The sequence below is a fragment of the Lagopus muta genome, chromosome 1, assembly GCF_023343835.1.
Source record: "Lagopus muta isolate bLagMut1 chromosome 1, bLagMut1 primary, whole genome shotgun sequence".
NCBI classification, from domain to species: domain Eukaryota; kingdom Metazoa; phylum Chordata; class Aves; order Galliformes; family Phasianidae; genus Lagopus; species Lagopus muta.
In genome coordinates, this window is record NC_064433.1 from 169,046,987 (window position 1) to 169,074,686 (window position 27,700).

The following is a 27,700-nucleotide window of genomic DNA, read 5'->3' on the forward strand; positions in this document are numbered from 1 at the left end:
TTCCCTGCTCCAGCAGAGCCACATGGTTGGTGCCCCAAAACTTCTAATTGTTGCAGTTAATGCTTTTCGCAAGGAGTTGGTTTCAAGCATCCCATTTAGAAGGAGGAATATTAAATAGCTGTATGTATATCGGAGAGTTTGAAAGAAGTCTCAGATGTTTTATGTATTATTTCTTGAAATTCAAAAGAACAAGCTTCACAGGAAAATATGCATCTACATTCATAGCATTCTATGCATTTCCATAGGCTTTAGGAGAAATCAGGATACTCAGCTGACAATGATACAGATCAATAAGAAATCTGTTTTGGAAAGTAGGTATGTAGAAGAAGACCACCACTGGGCAATTCCATGTTATTTAACACCAGGTAATTCCAGAGTGCAAATTAACACACTTTATCATGAAATCCACCTCTTTTTCCTTTCAGGAGGAGATACAATGATAATGCAACAACTAGATTAGCTTTAACTGGAGTTAATGAGAGGCTCTCTGAAAGTGTCAATATCAGCAGATAAACATGCTTAAATTTTGCTCATATTTTTAAGCATCTAGATGCAGCAAGACTCAATTCTACTGGTTTGTTAGGAATTAGTCTCTCAATGACATTTTCTGTGGAGAGAGCTGGGCTGGGAACTTTCTTCTAAGAACATCATGACTCCAGAAAATGCATCCAGGGTACTTGGGAAGCTAAAAACATTTTATTTCTAATCTTAGGACATGAAAAACACATTTCTGCACCCAAAAAAATCAGGAAAATCAAACTCAGAAATGCTGATGCACTCTCATTTCCTAGCAACCTGGTGAGAAAATGTTCAGGAGATTCAGGAGATGGAGAAGTGATACCCATTAAAACTATCTCAAGCAATGCTTACCCAGGACCACGGGGTTTGTTCACTGGTATCAAGGTTTTTTGGATAGAGGTGAAGGTGATAATTAAAGGTTCTCAGCATTGCTTTTTGCTGTAGTACTGCACGGCTGAGACACAATGCTTGGGTCGTATGGCATCCCGAGGAAGACAGGGACACAACGGATCCTGGAGAGGTCACAGCATTCACTTTCTGCCCAGGAAAATGTAGGCAGGAGCATGTGTACATAGCTGGCTGGAGAAGTGCATAATGAATTATTTTATTTCTGTTGTGACTGTGGTATTTTGGGCTAATGCAGGCCATGCTGAGATCTCCACTTACTTAAAGCTGTGTCAACCAAATCAAAACTCAATTGCAGGTGATTCCATGCAGACCTCAAGCTCACTTGCTTTGCCTCTGTCTGAGTATGTGTTTTCCCTACTAACGGAGTAGAAAGCAGGACCTGGGGTTAGAGCTCCGTCTCTCTGAAACTGAGAAATAGGCACTTTTAATCAAAGTTCTTCTCTTTTGAAGTTGCTTTCTTGATCTGAGCCCCAGTCTTGTGCTGCTGATACCTCTGTGAGCTGAGCCTCAACCATGAGCTGCCTTTGGCTCTCATGCACCTATTGCATTGAAAGTGGAAAAATCACAAAGCAGTACGTGTGTGAAGTCACCAGTACAAATTAATTACATCTTCCAAGTTGCTAGGTCTTAACAGGCTGAAGAGCTTCGCAGAGTTGATGCCAGCATCAGATCATGTAGCAGAAGTGAATGCAGTAACTGCAAAGAAGAGCTGGAAAAAGCAGAGCTGCTCCCTGCAGAGCAGCCCTGTGGTGTTCTTTATCCCCTGTTTAACTAATGAATCTGCCAGGTTGGTGAAGTTTTGGTTTTCAGCTTTTTCCCTTGTGATCACCTTAGCTGTTTTGCCTCCTAAAGTTAGCCTGAGTAAATATTTGACTTTTTCTCCTAAGCCCCCGCATACCGTTGTGTAACCTAATAAACCCTTTTATTTCATTAGCACCGGTTTACCCAATGTTCCAAACTAATTGAAAATGAATTTCCGAGAAGAAAAAGGAAGAACATGTTCACAACCACAGCCACCTCTTCACCTGTTTACAAAAGACAACTCAGGTTCTGCAGCACAGGGAAAATATTGGCACAAAAATACCTCATCTCACCTTCCTGCAACTTTGTCAGTCCCTGTCAGTTGCCTGAGCTAAAAGCCGCATCATTCAGCGCTTAGATAAAAATGGAAGGTAAAAATGCAGGTCACTGCTTTCCTCAGTGCAGTGGGGATTATTGGAGCAAATCCTGCCCGTCAGTTGGTGGAGGAAAGCACCTGCTTCATGCGACCTCTGCTTCATGCTCTGCTCTGTGAATGGAGGAGGCTGGCACACATATGCATGATGGCAAGGAAGGGATGTCTGGTTTTCTGCCACTTGTTTCAGCAGTCCAGGATCTTTGTAAGGAAATGGGAAGTCAGAGAAAACACAAAATGTCGTGTCAAGAACAAGCCTGTGAAGCCTGTGTTCTGAGCCAATATCCTGAATGTAAGGAAGAAATTTTCTACAATAAGGGTGGTGAGGCACTGGCACAGGTTGCCCAGACTTGTGGTGGAGACACTCAAGATCAGGCTGGACTGGGTTCTGAGGGACCTGTTCTAGCTGTAGGTTTCCTGTTCACTGCAGGGCAGTTGGAACTGATGATCTCTACGGGCTCCTTCCAACTCTAGCAGTTCTATGATTCTATGATCCTGCTTAAGTCTCCTACAGCTTCAGTTGGCCATGGCTAAATAACCCCTCAAAAACTCTCTCATTTCTCTTGAACAAAATTTGAGGGCAGCATGTATTTGTACCTTGCACAGTGCTTCCCATCACTGAATCATAGAATAGTTAAGCTTGGAAAAGGTGACTACTCATCTAATCCAAACATAAGCCCATCACCACCATGCCCACTAACCCATGTCCCTTAGTGCCACATCTCCACATTTCTTGAACACCTCTGGAAACATAAGGTTGGGACCAATAACTGGGCAGCCCATTCCTGTGCCAAACCACTCTTTCTGCTAAGAAATCTTTCCCAATATCACTAATATCCAACTTGAACCTCCCCTCGTGCAACTTAAGGCTGTTCTCCCTCCTATCAGTGTTACCTGAGAGAAGAGGCTGACTCCCACCTCACTACAATCTCCTTTCAGATCATTGTCATTGTAGAGATCAATAATGTCACCCCTGAGCCTTTTCTTCTCCAGACTGAACAATCCCACTTCCCTCACTCCCCATACAACTTGTGCTTCAGATCCCTCACAACTTCGTTGCCCTTCTCCAGACATACTCCAGAGCCTCAATGTCTTTCTTGTAGTGAGGGGTCCAAAACCGAACACCGTACTCAAGGTCCAGCCTCACCAGGGCTGAGTACAGGGAAATAATCCCTTTCCAGCTTCTACTGACCACACAATTTCTGATACAAGTCAGGATGCCATTGGTTGTCTTGGCTACCCGTGCACACTGCTGGCTCATGTTCAGCCAGCTGTCAACCCCAGATCCTTTTTCCCCATGCAGCTTTTCAGTCACTGCCCCAGACCTGTAGCAAAGTCTTGGGTTGTTGTGACCAATGAGCAGGACCTGACACTTGGTCTTGTTAAAGATCATACAATTGTTCCCAGCCCATCTTGAAACCACAGAGGCTCTGACATGACACTGGCACAAAAAAAGCAGATTTGCTGTCTAATGGACCCAGAGCATTACCCTTAAGAGGACTCCAGGGGCCAACTTGGCTCCTTTTGGCATGGCCTGACTTGATGCATGGTGAGCTGAGAAACCCCTTTGGGCAGCCACTCAGACAGTGCAGCCTTGGAGACATCCTGTCCTCAAACAAGGCACAGCATCTCGTAGTGAGATAGGGAAGGGCCGGAAAGCATGACATTTCCAGTGGGGATGTGGTTGTGAGAAGCTAGGGCTTCTTACCTGTGTGTCCAGAAGATTTAAGGACCTGAAAACATTTGGATAGAAAACACATCCGAGGGAACTGGGATTGTTTAGTCTGGAGAATAGGAGGCTCAGGTTTATTACCCCCTTACAACTAACTGAAAGGAGGTTATGGTGAAGTGAGAGTCGGCCTCTTCTTCTGGGTAACTAGGATGGGGGGTAATGGTCTCAAGTTGTGGAGGTTCAAGAAAATCTCTTACTCCAAAAGAGTGGTCAGGTGCTGGAATGTGCTGGCCAGGGATGTGGTGGAGTGACCATCTATGCAGGGGGTCGAGAAACACGTAGATGTGGCACTGAGGGACATGGTTAGTGGGCAGTATTAGTGGTAAGTGGACGATTGGACTAGATGACCTTAGAGGTCTTCTCCAACCGTAATGGTTCTATGATTCTAATATTTCAGGGTCAGAAATGTTGTGTTTGTACAGTTTCTACAATGGAACTGAATGACCACACAGAACAGATACATGCAGTGCGGACAAGAGATGGTCTTAGGTGTTTCCTCATAACCTGAATCCTCTGAGGGCCTTTATGAGCCACTTCTAAGGGAAAAAGGCCATTAAAAGCGTAGCCCATCTTTAAAGAGTGGCAAGTCATCTCTTGAAAACCATTCATTAATTCCTATTTAAAGTTCATGAGGCTGCTAGGCTACAAATAAGGAGACCAAAAAAATATTAGGAAGAAAAAAAAAGAGGTAATAAAATGTATCCTCTTCTGACTTTCCCCCACTTCTGACTATGTTCAAGGTCAACTGCCGATCCAAGGAATGAGTTTGTGTTCTGCCTCTGCTGCCTGGCATGGCAGAGCCAAGCCTGGGCACAGTGTCAGCAGGCGAGCCTCACTTTCTACCTTGCAAACCTGCCCACAGCCATGGGTTGATGCAGGGAGCACTGATGTGCACTGTTTTCTTCCCTTTTTGCCTTCTCCACAACTCCTGGAATGTGTTTGCATATGGTGGAAAAAATGCAAAGAGTAGCAAGATGCAGCCAGGGACAGTGCCCTGCCTGTCAGCACTAGGCTTGGACTGGGACCATCATCACCGTGGAGGTCGGGCAGCCCTGGCAGCTTGTAGCAGTTGACCAGCTCAGAGCTGAGCTGAATTCTGGGGGAAATCCATTGTGAAATTAAAATAGAGGAAAATCTATCTTCTGCACAATCTCATTGAACACAGGATTGCAGCGAAGCCTGTTTTGATCAGAAAACTGGCTAGCAAGTATGAAATATTTTACAAACTTTCAAACTCATCTTCTCCTCCTCATTTCATTAATGGGTATCTTTTATCCTGTCCTAAGCAACAGCAAGAAGACTAATTAGTTTAACAAGTACAACAAATGGTTTTATTGGCAAAAAGGAACCCTTTGAAATATACATTACATTCACAAAGGATTAAATTACAGCCTATTATCCATTTTCCATAAAATAAAGATTACTTTGATAAATCACCACTAATGTTATCTTTGGCTGATAAGAACTCTGTGCTTATTTGTGTGGCTTCTATAAATAGTGTGTTCTGAATTTATTTATCCCTAAATATAGTCGATGATACAGTCTGCCAGGCATTTTCCTGCAATTTGACAATACCACATCTGTGAACAGAGGCAGCAAATGAAAGCTTCATTGTCTGAATATGAAATATGCAACTGGAATATTTTTTTTTGTCACTCACCCTACAGTAATCCATCAAACATATTTCAGCCATATCTTGCTTGAACAAGATTTCCTTACTACTAAAGCAAAGTAGGTTCATTTTTAAAGAGAAGAGTCTCATGTGTTTCATCTCCCCATTGTATGTAGAGTCAACTGTAAGGGATTGTACCCTGATTCAGGCTATAATGTAGGGACAAATGGACATTTCCAACTACCCTTTCATAGAGTCATCGAATGATTTGGTTGGAAGGGAGTTGATTAAGCTCCAACCTCCCTGCCACATCTAATATTAGACCAGGGTGCCCAGAGCCCCATTCAACCTGGCCTTGAACACATTCATGGATGAGGCATCCACAACCTCTCTGGGCAGGCTGTTTCAGCACCTCACCACTCTCTCTGTAGAAAAATTCCCCGACATCCAACCTAAATCATCCCCCCCTTCCAACTTTACACCATTTCTCCTTGTCTTGCTATTATCTACCCCTGTTTGTAGGCTTCCTTTAGGTACTGGGAGGCTACAGTGAGGTCACCCCGCAGCCTTCTCTTCTCCAGACTGAACAAGCCCAGCTCTCTCAGCCTGTCTTTGTAGGGAAGGTGCTCCAGCCCTCACTTTGCACTTTGTCTTTCCATAGCATTGTGTTAAAGGATTCTGGAGGTTAGTGAAGATCTGAGGGATTGATCAAGCACCGAGGCAGAAGCAACGTCTTGGGTTTCAGTCCATTTCTCCCCCCACCACCTCTACATCAGTGTCCCTTTACTCAAGACCATGAATATCTGGGATATCAGAAGACTTCTGAGAGGTACAGCTACTTCTTGAGCATTTGGTAATCACACGCCCCCAGGCAAGCGTGAACATCTCTACCGAAGCACTGAATGGTTGAAGTTAAACTTATTGAAGAATTAGTTTTGTTCTGATGCGCCAAGCTGAGTTCCTACCCTGCAGCAGGTAGGTGGAGACCTGTGGTTTTGTTGCCCCCAGGGTCCCAGCTGTGCCACCAGCAGACAGAATGCAGGGTGCCCCAGGAATCCTGGCCACCCAGCTGCAGCCATTCAGCAGCCAAATCTCTGGGGGATTTCAGAGCCCACTGGCACAAAGCACGAGGACACGTCCTTTGAAAATATTGGCTTTCATTTGGAATCTGAACAAGGATCAGTGCCTTAAGATCTCTTTCCTCTATGAAGGATGCCCTATGAAGGGCCTTCAGGAAAACATCCAAGTTTAAAAAAATGATAAATGAGTGCAACTTAAATACATTCATGAAGCAAATTGGCTCCAAGCTCATCTATACTTTGTATAGCATGGATGCCTGGAGGACCTCATGTTACTCCAAATTACCAAGGGTTGGAAATGGTACAGCAGTTGTAGGATTGTTCTACAGTTTAGCCTCTGAAGTGCTTCAATGAAATGGGGTAAAGTAGACAGAGAGGTTCTGAAAGCCTCTAGCAAGTATATCCAGCATGTGAAGGAGTTAAGTTACATAGCACACCGTCCATTCCTACTGCCAGTTCCTTTCTCCCAGCTATTCAAACACAACATCAATCTTGCATTGACTTAGGGCAGCCAGCCCTACCCTGGTGCTTTGAATGTGTGCCCTCATCACAAGCAAATGGCTCTTTTCTGCATTTTCCCTCAGAAGCAGGTGGCAGCAGATTTCAAACAAACCCACACCCATGTCTGTGCTGCTTCTCAAGGGTGCGTTATGCTCACGGAAATATGCCTAACCCCTCCATTCCATTTTCAACATTTTCTAAGCTCCCCACCCCCTGGGTTGATGGCGAAGTGACTCAGCAGGGCAAGCAAAGGGATTAAAGAGCAGCCAGAATTTTTTTAAATGAATGGAAAACTTTAGTGGCTCTGAAAGTATTTTCCTCCAAGACATATTTCAGAAACTTTAATAAAAATAATTACAGCTGAGTCTATTAACAGACAAAATTCAGGGCTAGAGTTGTAAAACTCAGAGTAGGGAGAAGCATGCAGATGTTACAAAATAAATGTATTATCACCTTTCCAAACTCCCTTAAATGTCTCTTTTTCCTGTATTAGAAAAAATTACTCTAGCTGGGCTGCTGCATGCATGCTATAATTCAAACAATGTATTTTATTTTCAGTGTGATGTGCATATTTATAGAGAGACAGTGAAAAAAGCCTTGCAAAGATTGAACACAGAGGCACTGCCCTAAGTGCTGGTGAACAACCTTGGGTTCAACTCAGCTCTGTGGCTTCCTGGTTGCTTGATAATTCTGTGGATGGTAAAGTCCTGGGGTATTGATTCTGCTTCTGGGGCTCATCTAATTGGAGGCCAAAGATAAGGTCCCTAAGTAACAACTGTCAGAAAATTTAGACCTCAGGCTCCTCAGTATACTCACATACGTATCACAAACTGCTTGTTCTTAGCTTGTTCTGTCTTATGTCTTCCATATCTTGCATCGATTTCTGCTGCTGCGTTCAAAGGAGAAGAATCAGAGCTGCTCCATTTTGAGCTACACAAGTGAAGGGTTTGGGTGCTCTCCAGGAACGAGGGAGATGCAGATTCCAAACTCCTTTGGCCCAGAACTCAGCTGACTTGCTTTCCACAAAAGTGCCCTTTGCATAAGGCAACAGTGCATAAAGAAGCCCTTTACTCACCTACTCTCAGAACTGGGTCATCTGAACATCGAATGCAGAGAGCACTGCCTGCTGGAGCCAGTTTCAAACGCATTCTTGCACCAGTTTCCCAAGCATACTGCTAATGGACTCACCCTTTGAAAATACATCCCTTTGTATAAAGAGCTTAAGGACCAAGAGTAGACGTGTTGTGGATACTCCAGCCAGATCTGCAATAAATTGGTCAATATATGGCCCCCGTGCTGCCACCCACCCATTCAATGCAACGCTTATGGGCCAATCCATCAACCTGAGCAATTAGAGCACTGAAGCACCACAGCTGCTGGGGATGAAGTCCCGGGAATCTGTAAAACGAAAGGATGAGAACTGCCAAGGAATGGCAGGTCCAAACAGAACAATCTTTTCCTTCCTGCTTTAGGACGGCAAGCAGAGGAAATAACAACACGGAAGCCCAAAGTCAGTAAATGAAATGCCTTTTATTGATTTATTTACTCATTTTTGACCTTCTGATATTTACTTTAATTGCACAGACCAAAATTAGTGATTGACCTTAATTTTTAATGAGTTACAACTTTTATAGCTATTTGCATTAGTATTAAGAGAAGATAAAATCAGAGATAAGTCTCTACATGAACTCCAAGATGGGAAGGAACTTCTTGCTACTCCTCATGCAAGCTACCAACTCATTACTGGAGACTGAGGTCAAGTTTAATTTGAGGAAAAAGTTCATTCTTAAGAGTATGCTAATCTATTAACAAGCTAATTTATAACCTTTTGACAACTGATGTAATTTTCACATATTAGATAATAATTACAGGCATACTGAGCAATATTAATATTATTAAACAATGAACAGCCTCCTGAATATGTACTATAGTAATGCAAAACCTGAACAATTTAAATGCCTTGCCTAGTAGAAGAGCATAATTTTCCATTAAAGTTTTCCTAAGCTTCTAGACATTTTTTTCTTAAAGATGTGGAGTTCTAAAACAGATTAAATCCAACATTCACGTTTACAAAAGAATTTACACCTCATCCAAGAACTCCAGGGGCGCACACTTTCCAATCTTTTTATATTATACCAACAAATTATGCCCATTAAGAAAAGGAGATGTTACCTCAGCGTGGTGTTAGCACTGAAGCTGATTTCTGAGCACACTGATCTATGCCATGAGTTTTCCAAGGGACTAAAATGTATTGCTGCTGCTCTCCTCTGCTTCCTGCTCTGTTGCAAGCATACACTAAATTAGGCTGCCACTAAGTATGTGTTCTGTATGGGGAATATTATTACTGTTAAAAGCATCCATCTTAAATATACAACTGATTCAATATGAATGAGTGCTTATCTCCCCCTTGATGCCTATCTATAGGTAACGGCCGTACCGCTGTGCAAATGATCTTCCTAACCTACAGTTATTGGTCCCAACCTTAAGTTTCAACTGACATAAGGACTCCCACACAACAATTTCACTAAAACAAAATCCTTCTAGTAAAATAAAATTAGAAAAATAATTTAAAGCATGAAGTTTCGGGTTATGTACACACAAGCAATTCAAATATTCTTTTCTTCCTACCAAAATGTACCTGAATAGCAACACAAGACAATGGATGCCAAAAAAACACAGGAATTTTGCCTCAAAGATTTAATCAAGAGATTTTGAAAAAACACATCAAATATGGCAAAATGATTTATGAGCTATAAAAGACTTGAGACATTGAAACTGTATCAGCTGCATTAAAATTAAAGAGGCTCCATGTATATTAATGATAGGCTGAGAAAAGGAGTGAGAAAATAGAGAAAAGAGCAAATAAAAATATAGGTGAGGTCATAAGTGACACTGATTCAACATCTAGTTGAAAGGATTACGTATAGGCAAGGAAAAACCTTTCTCCTTTACTCTTTTTGAAGAGATTGCATATTGTCAAGGTCCATTTCCATTACAGGAATGCATTAAAATAATTTTTAATCTATATTCTATTCTCTGGCCTACAGAAGGTTTTCAAAGACACAGGAAAGACTTCACTTCTGCCAAGCAGATTAAAGAAAACCGCATTCCTACGTATTTTAATATATAGTTACACATCAAAATTCAAGACAGAAAAATAATTCAATGCAAATAACAGACAGTATTATGGATTCTGATAAATCTGGGTGAAGCACGACTATGAGAGAAGTGCCTGAACTTGGTGAGGAGATCTGTGTAGTATCGTTTCTGGATCCTTGTATTTATTTGAAGGATCCATCACAGCTGCATATAACTCACTGTAAGCTCTGCAGACCAGTTCTGTCGACTGTTTTATTATCTGCTCTCTAAAAAATAAAAATAAATTCACATAATTTGCAAATTGTAGGGTTTTGACAACATTCACTGAAAATATACATTAGAATTCAGTGTCAGTTACATTAAAAGGGCCTTTTACTTCAAACATGAGAAACAACTGAAAAGCTTTACAACAGAAGAAGGCTTTCCCATCTGCACTGTACATACATGAACTCACGTATATGATTTTGATAAACAAGGAATTTGCATTTTTTATTTCTACAGTCATGAAAAGAAACTGTAGAAGAAAAAAATATATATATAGAATCATAGAATGGTTTGGGTTGGAAATGACCTTTAAGATCATGTAGTTCCAACACCCTGCTATAGGCAGGGACACCTCCCTCCAGACCAGATTGCTTACAGCCCCATCCAGCCTGGCCTTTCTCGATGACATTTGTAAACAGACACACTGTTTTTATCTATAAGCACAATATATTCTGTTTGCCTTATCTTGGCAGCACCTACTTCATAATTTGTCAGAGGAAGAGCTGAAAGTGATAGTGGTTAGAGAACTAGCATTACTACAGCCTTTTCCCAACAATACCATAAAGCCTGCATCCTGTTATTTTTTCAGATCTGAATGAGTAACAATGCATGAAGATTCCATGCTAGAATTAACAGGAAAGTTCGATGGTTTTTGAAGACAAATATTTTTATTTTACACTGCCCACTGAATGCTTGCTTTGATCACCATGGTAATGTGTTTATGGTTACATGTGCATGTGTATCCAACAAAAACATAATTACAACTATTTCACAGTCAAATTCATACAGACGGGACACCGAGAGATGGGGAGGAAATGGACCCTGAACCCAGGCCCAGCCCTGTTGTAACTGATAGGCAGCAAAGGCATATGATGGCACTCACTAAAATCAGGGCTGACTTTACCACTTCTGACCACAGTGAGTGTGGACTGACAAACTGGAAGAATTTTGAATACTGAGTGTGTAGAAATTTGTATTTTCAGGAAAAAATAAGAAATGGAAACTATGAGATAACAGACGAGATGTACACTGCATTTTATGCTGATGTGCAGCATTCTGTTTTTCAACAACCACTGCCCACTGTCTAATTATTAGATTATTAGAATACCTGAAAAACAGGCTGTTGTTATAAAAGCAGATCTAAAAATGCTCTTTTAGCGTATTCAGAGTTTCCTGGTAAACAACTGTCTCAGAACACAGCCCAGGATCACTCAGCTACGGTAACGTGACCACCTTTTCGGAAAGAACTGCACAAAGGATTTGTTAGGACTCACTGCATGGCACCAAACGCTATTACATTAAAAGAAAAAGTTTATTAAAATATTCCAAAGGGCTGAACAGCACGAAATGAGTCTCTCCATCAAATAATGTCAATGTCATTAATCAGTAACATTAGGATTTCAGTTGCCATAACAACAAGATCCATTTTATCGCCAACACAAATGGCAGCACTTTCTAAAAATAATAATTCCAGCATTCAGTTCCTGTGATCCAACACAAATGGAAAGAGCTTTACAAGACCAATAGCCACAGCAATAAATACCTTAAAACTTTTCCTAAATGAGCAAAGGAATTTGAAAGACAAGATTATGCGCTGGCAAATGTTGGAGGGAATGCTCTTCATGGTCATAAAGCTTAAATTATATTGCCAGTGAGTATATAATGCGCTTGTCCCTTATCAAAAGCACGTGGTCTGCTTTTGAGAATCAAATAATCTGAGTTTTTTGCAGCTCAACAACTGGAACAGAGAATCACAATGATGTGGTTTCAAGGAAGAAGCCTTCAGTATTGACAACAAATGTCTGTAAAACTAACTTGAAAATGATAACACTGAAACGATAGCAGCAGTCAAATGTTTTACTTGAATTTTGAGAAACTTTAGGATTTTTCTGCTTTATTTACTACAGAAAAAAAAGCTTGAATAGAAAACAAGATCCTGAAAGTAACCATCTATGTAAATATGTACTTTTGAATGCTTTTATTTTCAATTCTGTGCAGAAGTCAAACTGCAGTGTTGAGCTACAGCTGGTTAATAAACCCCCTTCTGTCAGCTGAGCTGTGGCAGCTGTAACAGTCGTCCTCACGTAGGCTCCCCACTCACCTCTGTGCTGCCCACTGTTGCAAGATAACACAAATTTCACTTAAATTGTGCTGAGAGAGGTTTAAAAAGTTCATAAATGGAGCAAGGCTAAGAGTGCATACATGACCAGTTTATCTTGATTCATCTGACAGAAAGAAGTGATTAAGTAAAGGCAATTTCAGTGCATGCTTACACCTTTATGGTAGCATAAAGTCTACCTCGAAAAAATCGCTTTTGTGTTAGTAGCGAAAAAGTGAAGCTTTCAAAATTCATTTACTGTTATTATGATTTTAAAATAGACCTACATTAGAAAAAATATATACTGGGAGCTAAAATATTGGCTTAATAGCTTGACATCTAGAAGCCAAAGTTTCAGTGCTTCTGTTACACTGCTGCACAAGATGCCTCACTTGATCTGTATTGCACAGAGACAGAGACATTGCTCCTAAGACAGAGCCAGCTCTGCTGGTTGACCTGCAGGAACACTGGCTCTAGCAGGGAGACCCAACAAACTGCTGAGAGGAACCAACATCCCCCAAGCCAAGCTATGCAGCAGGTGTAGAGCGTGAAACTGGAAGTCTCAGTGAGAAGAACTTGAGCAATAAACTCCCAGCACTGTTTTTCCCTTGCTATATCCTGATCACAGAATCATAGAATGGCCTGGGTTGAAAGGGACCTCAAGGATCATCAAGCTCCAACCTCCCTGCTGCATGTAGGGCCACCTCCACATTTAATACCAGACCAGGCTGCCCAGGGCCCCATCCAACCTGGACTTGAACACCTCCAGGGATGGGGCATCCACAACCTCCCTGGGCAGCCTGTTCCAGCACCTCACCACTCTCATAGTAAAGAATTTCCCCCTGACATCCAACCTAAATCTTCCCTCCTTCAACTTAAAACCATTTCCCCTTGTCCTGCTATTTTCTACTCTTGTAAAGAGTTGACTCCCCTCCCTTCAGGTACTGCAAGGCTGCAATGAGGTCACCCTGCAGCCTTCTTTTCTCCTGGCTGAACAAGCCCAGCTCCCTCAGCCTGTCTTTGTAAGATGTTGTAATACAGTCCCATTTGGAGGACAGGCAGCTGTAATGAGAATCCAAATGTTAGAGTATTAACTCAAAACGTGATGTGCCAGTCACAATTTCTCATATCTTCTTGTAACATGCATTCTTGACAAAAATATGAAAAATAATGTCAAGAAAACTTTCTGATCAGTGCAGCATATAATTCTCTGAATTAAAGTACTACAAAATGTCTTCATCTGGTTTGAATTTAATTGGAAAGAAATTCGTGGCATTTTCCCTAGCCTTAGGGTTCAGTTGGCCCTTATTTGTCATATTATATAATATATTCATGAAACAAGAGAAGAGATAAATTACGAACTCCTCACTTCTACACTTCAAAGGAAAAAAAATCACTAACAAAAAAAAGCTATGTAAAAGTCATCTCAGAGCAATATCCAATAGCACGAAATGTCAATACTCCATAGTAAAAGACAACACATTTGATAATTTTAGACTTCATGGAGCAATGGGGGTAAAAGAAATCTTGAGCAGAGAATTAAATATTTCATTTGCCTTCAGAATGCTTACAAAATAGCTCTGAAACAATTTACAACTAAAATGACAAAAAAAAAAAAGCCAACATAGCATAACATGTTTAAAACAGATGAGTGTAATTCATTTTGATGGCATCTGTTAAATGAAGAGCGAGTACTTCAGAAATTTACAAAATTACTTATTCCTGTTTTTCAGAAAGTGGTGAGTCAAAGCAAAATTGACCTGAAGTACAATGCAAATGTGATTGCAGCTGATAACCTGGATTCACATCGTGATCCACAAAACCCTAATCAAATTCATCTTTCTGATTACTACACAGGCAAAACACAAATTCAAAGTTAAGATACTTACTTCACAGTGGCACTCAGAAGGAAATTCAGCTGGGACATCAACAGACTATCTGGAGCAGACAGATAGCGATCAAACTGAGCCTAGGGGTGGGAAAAAGAACATGAGATCAACACAGAAGTAACTCGTTATGTGAAGACATAAAAACACAGATCTCTGAAAAGTGACTGCAATAAAGAGGCATCTTCTTACTTGATATGGTTTTCTTTTTTTTTTTTTAATATACATTTAAGATAGAAGCTAACATAATATACAGATAATTAAGGCAGAGTTTAATAGACTACAACAGCATCAAATCTCTGCACCTCTGTTGCCACAATTTCAAGTTTCTGACTCTTGAGTTGTATGGGTGGAAGGGTGAAAAATGAGAATGTGGTTTCCATATCTATGCAAGTTGTCTGGGCAGACAGTGCATGTACGTATGCACCACTGAAGATTAAAGCCTACCCTATTCAGGGCAGAGGAAGCACTGTAAACTCCAGAAAGAAATCTAGTCTGTCCAAGTTACAGCATGTTACTTTTTTTTAATTATTATTATTTTTTACTTTTTCCAAGAAGCTGCTGCTTAATAACCTAATTAGCAGTTAAGCTGGGAGAAACAAGACAAAGAGACCTATTTGAGGTTCCATCAACTCCTTCTAGGTTTACTTCTCCCCCGTGTAATACAGTGAAAAATAATGCAGTGCTTTGATTTTATTTGTTTGGAGAAGAAAGCACTAAGAATGTTACTGCTGCCTTCAAATATTTACTGTGTAAATATTGTAGGGAAGATGGTGCTAAGCCTCAGAGGTGAACCCATGAGAGATTACGGACATATTCTTCTCTTCTTCCAAGCAATAAGGAAAACTGATTAAATACTAGTTGGAAGATTCTCACCAGCAGCATTTATCATCACTGAAAAAGTTACCAAGAAATAACCTGGGGAAGCTGCAGTGCTTCCACCCTTGGAGCTAGTAACTCAGGTAAGGCCCTATGCAACTTTATCTAGTAACAGCAGTCTTTTGAAACATGTGAGTAATCTTCTCAAGCTCCCAAATCCTAAAACCCATGCCCACCATCATTTAAATACACACAAGATGGACATAAACAACTAATGAAGTAGGTCAGTTCTCACGGGGTTATTTGCCAAGGCTGGGAATTTAGGGGAGATATACTTGATAGAGGCATGGACTTCATTAGAACAGCATTAGTAAGCACATATGAGCAGCTTGAAAGTCTGTGACCTGGAAAGATTTCAAGTTGAGAGGCAGTGAATCTACCTGCATGCACTCTCTCTCCCTCATGGTTTAAGTTCTATGAAGCAGACAGACTACAGTGACTGATGAGATTTATATGGGCTTCATTTCAGCACAATGGGTTCAAGAGTGTTCGACCAAACATACATTAAAAAAAAGGTACAGAGAAAAAAAGACTTGGATTACTTTCTAACTTTTCAAGTAAAATTATTATTTACAACCATTAATCATTAATACAGATTCAGTTTAAAAACCATGGTCCCCAAGTCACAGTCTTTAAATTTCTTGCAGGTCTACAAGGCTACGATAAGGAAAAGATATTTTAAATGCAAAATGTATAAATAATACACAATAATGCATGATAAGAATGCATGCTGATCTGAGTAAACCACAGAATCACAGAATAGCCTGGGTTGGAAAGGACCTCAAGGATCATGGATCTCCAACCTCCCCGCTGCATGCACGGCCATCAGGCTCCCCATTTAATACTGGACCAGGCTGCCCAGAGCCCCATCCAACCTGGCCTTGAACACCTCAGGGATGGGGCATCCATAACCTCTCTTGGCAGCCTGTTCCAGCACCTCACCACTCTCATAGTAAAGAACTTCCCCCTGACATCCAAACTGAATCTTCCCTCCTTCAACTTAAAACCATTTCCCCTTAAACCACTGAGCGCTCTGTGCCAGAGCTCTGCTCTTCCAAGCAGCTTGGGATTCACTGGTTTAGAACTGGAATGATGGAAAATAGGCTATACTGACACCACTAGGAGGGATTCAACACTCTGAAAATGACCCATTTCCTGAATCAGAAATGATAGAGCCTTCCCCTTCCAACAAATTCAAGCCCGTTGATCTCAAGATTTATATGAGGATGTTTTCCGTGGGGTGTGCGTGCACTGCTGGATGAGTAAGCCTTATTTACAGTTAAACTTCCAGAATAAAGCTAAACTTGGCTAAGCAAGAAGAGTGACACATCATATGTTATTGCCCACTGAACTGTGATATTGCAATCTCTATGCAAAATAGCCTTCACATACACAATGAAAAAGAATCAGCTGATAATCTGTTTTAAAATATAATGCAGCTTCCAGCTTAAAAATATATATGTAACTATATATAACAAATACAAAGAGAGAAATAACTGTGGCATACACCCAGCATTTAACTTCTGAGTTTTGCTGAACTATTTGCATAAAATCAAAGCCCTAGGACTAAAATTATAAATGATAGCAGAACCCATATTTCAAAGCGTTCTAGCAAAAAATAAATTCTGGTGATTAAAACTAATTAGAGCTAAGTATTTGCTTTTAGCAATTTAAGATGACTCATGGGATAACATTATTGTAAGTAAAATTCTGCTTCTCAAGACTTAGAAACTAATATTCTACTACTACCAGTTCATAAATAATTTATGAATTTATTACTTCAAGTGGTCAAATTACTACAAATGAAGAAAATATTCCCAGACATGTAAGTCAGCTATTCTTAAAGAGCATGGTGAGATGAATATCTACTACATCTCACACATTAACAGAATTCTTTCCCAGGTCACAGCAATAGTACCACAAAATGAAATTGGAAAATGCTTACCATTGCTACCTTCAGGGACATGGAATCCAGACTTGGCAAATTTGAAAGAGGACCCTAAGGGGGAAAAAAAAGAAGTCACTCTAGCATTTGGAAAAAGACAAGAAATAATAAACTCTACAATCTGATCGTACTAAATTGTTACTTGGTCCTGCTACAGGATATTACATGTTTGGGAACTGAATCACCACACCAGTGCTGGAAATGCAGTAACAGTTCATTTGTATTCCACCACTCCCTTGGATTAAAAATTTGGAATACCGTCTTTTTCATATGTCCTCCAGTTCTTTTCTCCTCTTTTCACCATTAGAAGACAAAACCCAAAAAAAGTCTTCTACAAAGCCTGGGATAAAAACTCAGCTGGCAGCCATCCAAACGGCCTTAGTGTCCCAGGATTACAGAGGACAATCTCTGCCTCCTCATCTGCTCCTGGACCACGCTGAATTCAGCTCTGGTCCCCAGTAACCCTGATGTTTACATGGCATTACAACGCATACATGCTGTCTCACACCTCTAATGAATCCTGTAACAATCTCACCCCTGCAGCCAGGCAGTGGACAGATAGGAAAGAAAATTATTACTGGAAATTCCATCCAATTTCCATTAAACAATCCGCTGTGGTCTATTTCAAATTGGTTTTAGAAAAGGAGATAAGCTTATGAATAGGAAATCAAACTGAGTTACTAAGTTTGGGCACTTTACATAAAAATACTGCCTAGACAAAGAACAGGAAACTCTCCAACCAGTACCACTTTCTCCTGTAATCACTGCTCTTCACCTTTACAAAAGATCACAAGTACAGATAAAGGGAAGAGGGGATGTAATAACAGCAACCAGATAAGAATGATGCCTCAAAAGAAACAAAGAACACCAGCCCCAAGTGTCAGTTTTCAACTTTTTCTAAGAAATCTGATGTTTTCACTTATAGAATTGGATCGTCTTGGTTCTAGAACAGGTAAAGCAATGAATAAAGCCAAAAAGTTAGTATTAAGCTCATCTAAAATTACTATTATACTCATCTAACATTTTTTCACGGAACCAAAGAAAGCAGTAACTGTCTAATGTATGCAAGGTATCTACTCTGGAAATGAATATCACAGTGGAAAAAAAAGTGAATGTTACACGCACAGTAGGTCCAATATGTCCTACATACTGTGGAAGGGGCATACAAAGTCACTACTTGTGTTTTAGAGCCAGATGCACTCTAACGACTTCAGAGGAGTATTATACTACCTATGCAGTTATTCTGAGAACATATCTGCACAATTAAGCCAGAAGGAATGATGCATCCCAAACCTGCTAGGCTTGCTTAACGCAGAGCATGAGGAAAATGTGTACTTGCAAGGTACCTTAGTCTAATAGCCCTGGCACTGTATGAAAAACCAAAAGAACTTTTGCTTTCACACAATACTTCATCTACAAAACTAACAATGCCAAAGTTCTTCTGGTTGGCAGGTACACACTACCTTCTCAATAAAACCAGTACATTACCTTACCTGTTCTGGTTTGTGTTGCTGCACAGAGTTATATATGTAACTTAGACCAGCTCTAGTTAGGACATAGGAAGCTTGTTCATTTATGAGTGTATCTAAATGAGCTTCAATCTGAAATTTTAAGCATAAGATAGTTAGAAAATATGCATGAGAATATAAAATAAAACGAACTCTGAGTTGTCTAGAAACACAAATAAAAAAAAGGAATATATTAATAAACAAGGGAAAAACACAAACATACAGCATAATTACTGTATCCATTTACATCTCCTATATTATGAGGAACCAGTAAAAAATTTATTGATGACTCTTTACAGAAGAGCCAAAATTTTTTGTATTAGTAAATTCAACAGCACTAAAAATAAAAGAATGAAAGCTCTTACAGTTCTTTGAAAATATATGATAAAAATCATTCAGCTTATTGAAAATATCAAAACTTATCAAAAATATTGACAACAGTGTGGCAGCTTTATAACAAACAGCACTCGAAAAAATGACAGTCTCTCAAAGGAAAAATAAAATTGAAACTAAAATGTAGAATAGGATCATAGAACCCTTGGAGTTGGAAGGGATCTTTAAAGGCCATCCAGTCCAATTCCCCTGCAATGAACAGGGAAACCACAGCTACTCAGGGTGCTCAAGGCCTGATCCAGTCTCGCCTTGAAAGTCTTCAAGGGCAGGGCATCAGCTACAATTCTGGGCAACCTGTCCCACTGCCTCATCAATGTAAAAGGCTTTTCCTTACATCTAACCAAAAACGACTCTACTTTGAGCTCGAAAGCATTTCCCCCAAATCAGTAAGGTTTTCAAATTCAGTACCGATAGCCATGTGTTTAAAAAAAGAGTTGACTGAAAGAACAATAGCCAATTAATTACAGAAGCTCAACCAACGAATCCAGTCACAGCAAAAGCAATCACCTTTGAGTAATTTGGGAAGATTTGTGATTAAACAACTTTACAGATCACTGTCCCGTATTTACTTCTCTTCTAATCTTAAGAAAAATCTAAAATTCATAATATATCAAACTCTGGTAAAACATAATGATATTTAAAAGCATTTTACTTTCTAGAATTGTTTAGAAAAATGCACTTTCTACAAATCAGGGGGGAAATCTCAATATTTCAATTTGGAGATTTAACTGTCTTCAGGAGTTCTTTTTTCTTTCCCCATGAAAAATGTTTCTTACTTAATATGCCATTCTACCTTCACTTTGATAATCTACTTATGTATAATCTTAAAGGTTTTTTCCAATCTATTTCTGTATTCGTAGAACACTTGAAGAAAGCAATTGGTATTAAATGCATAACCTTCAGTTCTGCTGCTTATTTTAAGAATAAATCAATTGCAACATTTACTGTGAACAAGAAGCTCTGGTAATGGAAGTTCAAAATGCCCCAAACAGTTTGGTGAGTTTTCTGTTTGTTTCCCAGCTAAAAGGTGCTAGAAATTCAAATTAGGAGTAGAAAGGGAGAAATGGCTCACAGCCAAACCTTACTGACGCTTTCAAATAAGAAGTTGAGACTTTTTTTTCCCCCCAAAGTCTTCAAGCTCCAAAAACTCTCCTGAGAGGTACTGCAGAGATTATTGTGTAGCACAACTATAAATGGGCAATGCCTATGTTTTCTTCCAAGTGAATGCTTTATAAACTACATTTCCATTTTGAAATGGTACCAAATATGAACTACTAACCTGCCACATTAGGTGCAACCTAACAAATGAGAACGGAAAGGTAAAAAGAAGTACTGAAGTAATGACCTCAGGTACAGCATACTAACACCACATAGGATAGAACACAGCCAGCTGTTTCACTCAGCTTTTAAATTCTATTTGCTTCAATTCATACAGTTTGTAAGTGAACTAGAATAATGAGAATGACTCAAGCAAATGAAAGTTTTCATTGATATGGGCTTATTCGCCACTAAAATAAAACTTTCCTATTTTTTTTTGCATGTTTGAAATAAAGGATGCTGTGTACCATCGTCAGTTCTGATACTTGGGTTATTGGCTTATAAAAAGAGCACCACTTATCCCATTTCCTTGATTTAGAATTGATCCAAAATAAACATTATCAAAGACAAATACGTTCACATCACAACTTACAGTCCTCAAAACAATAGAGAAACAGTAATAAGTTTATTTTCAGCTGGGCTAGTAAGGCTCACCTGAAACTGTAACATTTCCAGACGTTTGTCAGTGAATTCAAAGAGAGCCAAGGTAGTCTTCATCATATAAAGTGAATTTACCATGAAGGTTGCCATGTCAGCTGTGCCCAAATTACTAGCAGACATAGTACACATCTGTAACAATGGATCTAGCACACAAGACAGAACCTAAAATAGAAAACGCAAAGAAAAGAGGGAGGAGAGGAAGGAAATCATGTCACATGAGGCTTCTAAGCACTTTCTGTCTCCATTGTGTATTTATTCTCCAAAGCAGAACAAAGAAAAATGAGTTTCCAACTGTGAAAGCAGTTTTCTACTGGATTTGTCAGCAGGTGATCAGCTACCATAGTGATGGCAAAAGTGTAAAAACCTGAGAACAGATTCTAATCTAGTAGGAGGAGTAACCCAGAATAGATAATTGGCAATTGTGCAATCTTGATGGAGTATTTACTTAATGGAGTAGTAATTGGATAACAGAATGTAGACACTGTGCTAAGAGTAGCGCTCCATACTGTACTGTAATTATCCACTTAGTCACCATTGTATTCACATTGAAAACTTGAGTTTGGAAGAAGGCTCCAAAATGGGACCAGAAGATTAATGGACCAAGACAAACCTAAATTTACTTTCTTTCCCTCCCTTCTCTCAAAGCTCCCTTGTACCTGCACGAAGTCAGCCTGACGGGCATCCAGTGGAACAACAGATGAGTCGTGAGATGCCAGAACCTCTCGTAGCAAATTAAGTGTCTGATTTAGTGCAGCGCTTGGGCCAAGATCAGGAGGTGGGAGTTCAACCTAAAGAACAAGATAATCTGTTTTTTTTGGTAATGAACAAGCAAAACCAAATTTCTCCCCTCATTCAAAGTGTGCCCATTTTACAACCTAGCAATCTAGAGAAACTCAAATGCTACAGTTTCTGGTGGTAAAATATGTATCACATATATATTTGCTAGACTAGGTAGAAGAGAATAGTCACGCTGCTGAATCACTGAGTTTACTCTGAGCAAGGCTTCTTGTGAAAGCTTCAAAATCTAGCACTAGCAGAGCTCTGGGGCCATAACGCAACAGCTGAATGATGCCATCTCCTTGATAAGGCTGCCTATCCCTACCACACCAAAGGGCTGGTATGAGAGCTGCAATAGGCAGCAGCAGACATAGATGCAACAGTCTTAATACCTACCAAGTTTGTACTCAAATAATCAGTATACAAATGATCTGCACATAAGCTCTAGTACACCTATATAAATTGCAAAGATAGTGTGAGCATTGGACTGCAGTCCTATCTCAAAGATAAGAGAGATATGAGAATCACAGATATTTAATAACCATAAAGAACACACTTTCTGAGGAAGATTATGAAGAGCTGGAGAACATGAAATAGATTAAAATTCTACAACATTCTTAACACAAGCTCACATACTTTAACAGGTAAATACCAATTGTATCATTCATAAAATTTACATTACCTAAAACCTAACACCTCTTTTTCCCAGTCACAACCCTCAAACTCCACTAGGGATGTTACTGGACCTTTCTGTCTTCAATGATGGCTCAAATTAGCTTCTTGCTGCCTCCAGGCCCCTACTCACTACAACCCAGGCTGCTGTCCTCATTTCCTTCTGACAAAACCTCTTCTCCCTCTTTCCTGTCTGCTGCCTATTCAAAGGGAAGCATAAGTCTGTCTAGATTACACAGTAGTAAGAACACCCCAAGAACGCTGAGCAAGTGAACACCTGACAGTATAATCACTTTCCAGAAGGACAAAGGGAAAATTAAGTTTGGCTTCATCTGGGATTAGTTTCTGTGTCTCACTCAAGGTGTGTAGGTGCAGCAGAAACAGGCACTATCTTCAAATCTCTTAAGACTTCTGCCCAGTAAGAACAGAAGGTACCTCTGGATTGTCCCCCTAGGCACAGTCAACATGCTCCATATCTGTTGCTAAAGCAGATCAAACAAGAACTCTTTTGGATCCTTCCGAAATGAAATGTTTCTCTGCACTCATTTTTCCAAGAGATGATATAGTCAATTCAAGGAACAGTTGTTGTTCAGCATAAACAGTTGAATATTTTAAACAGATATTCTCCTAGCAATGAAGTAACAGCAATTCGGGAAGAAGCATTTACTACTCGGTGCTGACTAGTAGCAGAGTCTACTGAAATTTACAGCAGTGAGTGACTTTCTTCTTGTTTATCCTTGTTATATTAGGGGTATTGATCGTGCCCTGAACACACTGTTCTCAGACCTGAAATGGACCGTGTTCAGGGATATTTTGTCATTAATTTGAGACTAGAGTCTGATAGGGCTTTCACTTCCAATACAGATACAGATCATGGCAATGATAATTTCAGGCTTCTTTACACAATTACAGAATTTTTGTCCCTTCAAGTAGATGATGGCCAGAAGCCTCTAAATTAGCTTCAACTTTCATTTAACCTGTTCTTTTGAAGTTCCTTGTTCCCATCTAGAAGACAGTGGACAACATTACTTGGGAAGAAAACATTACAGGAAAAGAGGTTAAGATCTTTAAATTCTATTTGAGCTAGCTTAAATTCCTGACTACTTCAGAGGTAGAATTATTAATAAGTTCAGGGAAAACTAATGCACTGCTATATTCATCCTAAATTTTTGCATGAATATAAGTTGGGTTTGTTGGTTTTTTTTTTCCCAGAATTAAAAAAGAAAATTTTAACACAGTCACTAAACTGCTATTCTAATTTAAATTTAAAAAGTGATGTCCTAAATGTTTTATAAAAAAATATTACAAATAATGCTATTTCCAGGGAAAGAGCTTTGCTGACTTCTGCCTGTGAAGCAATTGGTTGGCACACAAGCCAGACAGGAGCTACCTAAAGAATTCTCAAAGAATTCAGTAGTAGCCAGTTCAACAGTATTAAAATGTACTCTAACAATATCAAGAATCTCATCAGTTCTACCTTTGCAGTTCAGTCACACCTAAACTAGCCCAGTCAGCTGTTCATCCAGACAAAGAAAATAATTCTCATTTTTTAAACTCTAACACATAAAACAGAAACCTATTCTCCTAAAATAGGTTCAGCCTAAAAAGTTGTGTCTTCATTTAAGCTTTTTAGCTCTCAAATGCACATTTTGAAGGGTCACTCAGTGGGGGGATGATTACTAAGTAAATAAGTTTACATAATTTTTGTTTATATTAAATACAGTTAATTCTATTAAGTACTGATATAGACATCAAGGAGAGCAGCACTTTTGGTAGCCCATACGTGCACCTGCAAATACTGAAAATACTATATGGGTAACACAATCAGAACAACTTATGTACTATACTACCTGAACATTAGAAAGTTAACAGCACAGAAGGACATGGACTTAATGGAGCAAACCCAGTGAAGGCCTACAAAGACCATGCAGGCTCTGGAATATCTCATACAAGGAGAGGCTGAGAGAGCTGGGTCTGTACAAGTCCTGAGAAGAGGACTCAGGGGGATGTTATCCATGTGTATGAATACTTCATGAGAGGAATATAGGAGCTAAGGCTCTTTTCAGCAGTGTCAACATGCACAGATTGAAAGACATGAAGTTACAATAGATTTCATGTGAAGTTAGTAAAATGATGGAGGTAGCCACACAAGGAGGTTCTGCAACCTGGTCTCCAACCCTGGAGACACTCAAACTCCACAGGCCACAGTTCGCAGCAACCTGCCCTAGATGACACTTTGAACAGGATGGTTGGACTAGATGATCCCCAGAAGTTCCTGCTGACCTCATCCATTCTGCCATTCTGTGACAGTAGCGTTAAAAAAACAAGGCAGCAATTTTAAACACACAGCTCCATAGGAAGCTCTGCTCAGACAGACAAACAAAATGTTGGTGGCCTTCTGAAGGGCCTACTGGCTTTTAAGTTTGACTTTAAAAAACCTCACTGGAAAGAAGGCAGACATAGCACTGAAGACACATGCTTCATTCTAGAAAATGAAATAATCTTCACCAGACTTAAACAACAGCATCTCGTATCAACTGTCCCACAGCTGGTTTCCCAGAAATCTAAGAAGTTTCATTCTGACTCTTCCACTGACAAACATAGCAGACTATGGAAACATAACATTTAATTTGCATACATCTAGTATAAAAAGAAGAGCATTAAGTAACACAAATTCCTTTGGCTACTTTACTAATCATCTCCTTGCTCACCAACAGGTTAGCTCACTTTAGTATCCTTGTGATACCTTTCATTCTGTTCACTTCCATGTTTTAAATTACTCCTTCATTTAATAATTGTTCTGGAGTATTATCAAAATGAGACAGTAAGGACAGATGTGCTTGAAGATTCCCTTACAATTAGCTGCTCTAATAAAATATACTGGTGCAATGGGCTGATTAAAATGCCTCACCAGTAGACTCATGATTCTAAATACCAATTCTCCCAACACGAGATCCATCTATGCCATGAGCTCCATCTACAGCAGTGCAGTAGGTGCTTTGTGCTTTGTTTCCAGTTTCTCTGGAATAGTTTCTGTTTTCTGATAGTTCTGATTTAGTATTTTCTCCCGGATTTATCATCATGTGTAAAAAGGTAATCTGTACCAGGTTGTTTTTAATTAGATCCAGACAATGAGTAACAGAAAAAGAACCCTAAATTACTAAGCATTTGGTTTATCAGTGTTTAATCAGCTGAAGGAGCAAATACCAACAAGATTTTCAAATCAGGGACACTAATTCAAGCCAAACCCCATTCTGCTTGAAGGAGGAAGGTGTACTAAGCCAGAAACTTTGTTACAAGAGCTAGAAAGCACATGAAAGACTGCCCAACACTGCTTCTGAAAGATAAAAGCCCATGAAACAATGCAAGGGAGATGCAGTGTTTGTAATAAAAGCTGGTGCACTGAACTTCCAATGTGACAGAGCTGGTGATGCACAGCCTCTGTATGACACCAGCATTGAGCTCTATGACAACCTGAGAATCTCAAAGCTGCGAGTGGTAATTTAAACCTCAGAAATTAAGTACCTTTGGAAGGACTGTCACCAAGCTTCAGAGCAGCTTTCAAGAAACATAGAAGCCAAAGAGACTTCCTCATGCTCTGCCTTTCTTTTGATAAAAATGAACTTACATTCAGGCAGTATGATGAATGTATCTATTGTACAAACTTCAGATCCTAAGGAGCCACCTGAGAAGTGTGAATGAAAACATGATAAAAAGGGATTCTCAGAACGAAGCATGTAAAGTCCTGAGAACTGCTGACTATGTTATTTTCAGATTATAACCAGAATGCTTGAGGTTTTCTGATGTAATTAAAAAAAAAAATGTTCATAGGAAAATGCTTCTGAGGAAGTCAGTAGGCACTCTGAAGTAACTAGGGATTTCCCTGTATCATCTACAATGATGATTTGACAACCAAAGAGGAAGAACCCTGATCTAAGACTGCCTTTAAGATTCCATATAGCTTTGTGCCTGTGGAACTACTTAAGCAATACAGGATTCTTTCTTAAAAATAGATGTGTAGTGGAAGCTGCTTTATTCTCCTATGAAGAACAGCCTGAAATCTCAGTTTCCCACCATGCTTCAAAAACAAAATGCCAGGAAGTTTGAAGGTAGTTTTATTCCCAGCATAATCAATAACCCAGGGAATTAGTTTTTCTGTGGTAATGAGGAGAGAAACACATCTCTGTCCTGTCCTTCAAAGGAAAGGGTTTTGAGGAGTTAGCATGCTTTGTGAAATCTGCTTTGTCTACGAAGTAAAACCTGCTTTGTCTTAGAAGTCTGCAAGTATTTCTATTTAAAAACAAGTTTTGCTTAAATACTACCCTTGTCTATCAACTATAAAACCATAGATTCTAGAAAAACATACCACAGCAAGACACAATAACACATCAGTTTAATCCAGACAGTTGTCCCCACGCTACAGCACAATAGAATTTGCACAGGGCTGAAGAAACACATCAAGCTACAAATTCACCAGTAATGATGACTAAATCTTGTGGAATTCAGTAGCTATGAAGAGTAAATACAAAAACACTTATATTCTCTCTAAATGAAATACATATTGCAGAACTGATCTCTATTCAAAACTTTTGCTCATTATTTCTAAGTTATTGGTAACAACTCTCATCAAAATGGTGATTTAATCAAAATAATGGACAGCTGATATTTTTTGAATCAGACTTGTGAAAAAAATACGTACTTTCCATACTGCGTAAGTGAAAAATGATTTACTAATTTTCAAGTGAGCATTCTTTTTGTGTATAACACACCAGCAGCAAAGCCTTTGTAATCTTATACGTAAACACAAAGGTCTGTTTTCCAGTACCTTAATCTTAAACTAAAAAAATAAAAGTTCTGGAAACAGCTGTACTGGATACATAGCAAAAATCTGCTAAAAATGTTGGACTCTGAAGGGACTTTTACTTACACACTATTGTGGCCTAAATACACATTAATAAAAAAAAGACCTGGATGACAAAAAGCAACTCAAAGTTTCCTCAACATGTAAAAACACTGGAGACATATGAAAAGGCATGAAAGCTGGCTGTGTATTTACAGAGTAAATGAAGTAACAGGAGAATTAAATTTATGCCAAAGTAAGGTCTTTATCTCATGAAAACAAATGTTTCTCTGGATGTAATTCAGCCTACTTTTGTTTTTGGGGAAGGAAAACTATTTTTAGACACAAAGAGATAGGACATTATCCTATCAATTCAGTAGTCCACTCACAAAGGAAAATAACATCAGGTGATTCACAGGACTGCCCCAAACTCTCAGTTACAAGTAAGAATTGTTCTCGTGTGTACCATTATCTAGTTTTTGACTCCTGAAGCACAGATTCATAAATAACTGCAGATGCTTTTGTTACTTATACTTTGAATCAACTTCTGAGTCTC

The 27,700-nt window shown here is 39.4% G+C and overlaps 1 protein-coding gene across 1 annotated transcript in view; it reads right to left on the reverse strand.

The window, feature by feature from the left end:
• Window positions 1-8,542: 8,542 nt before the first annotated feature.
• The window catches only part of COG6 (component of oligomeric golgi complex 6), a 50,331-nt gene continuing 31,173 nt past the window's right edge, over window positions 8,543-27,700 (reverse strand). Inside the window, exons 14-19 of the mRNA XM_048933541.1 lie at window positions 21,512-21,643; window positions 20,850-21,017; window positions 18,690-18,797; window positions 17,197-17,250; window positions 14,376-14,455; window positions 8,543-10,390 (exon numbers count right to left, since the gene is read on the reverse strand). Coding sequence (XP_048789498.1) covers window positions 10,243-10,390; window positions 14,376-14,455; window positions 17,197-17,250; window positions 18,690-18,797; window positions 20,850-21,017; window positions 21,512-21,643 — 690 coding nt within the window. The 3' untranslated portion in view covers window positions 8,543-10,242. The remainder of the gene's footprint in view (window positions 10,391-14,375; window positions 14,456-17,196; window positions 17,251-18,689; window positions 18,798-20,849; window positions 21,018-21,511; window positions 21,644-27,700) is intronic.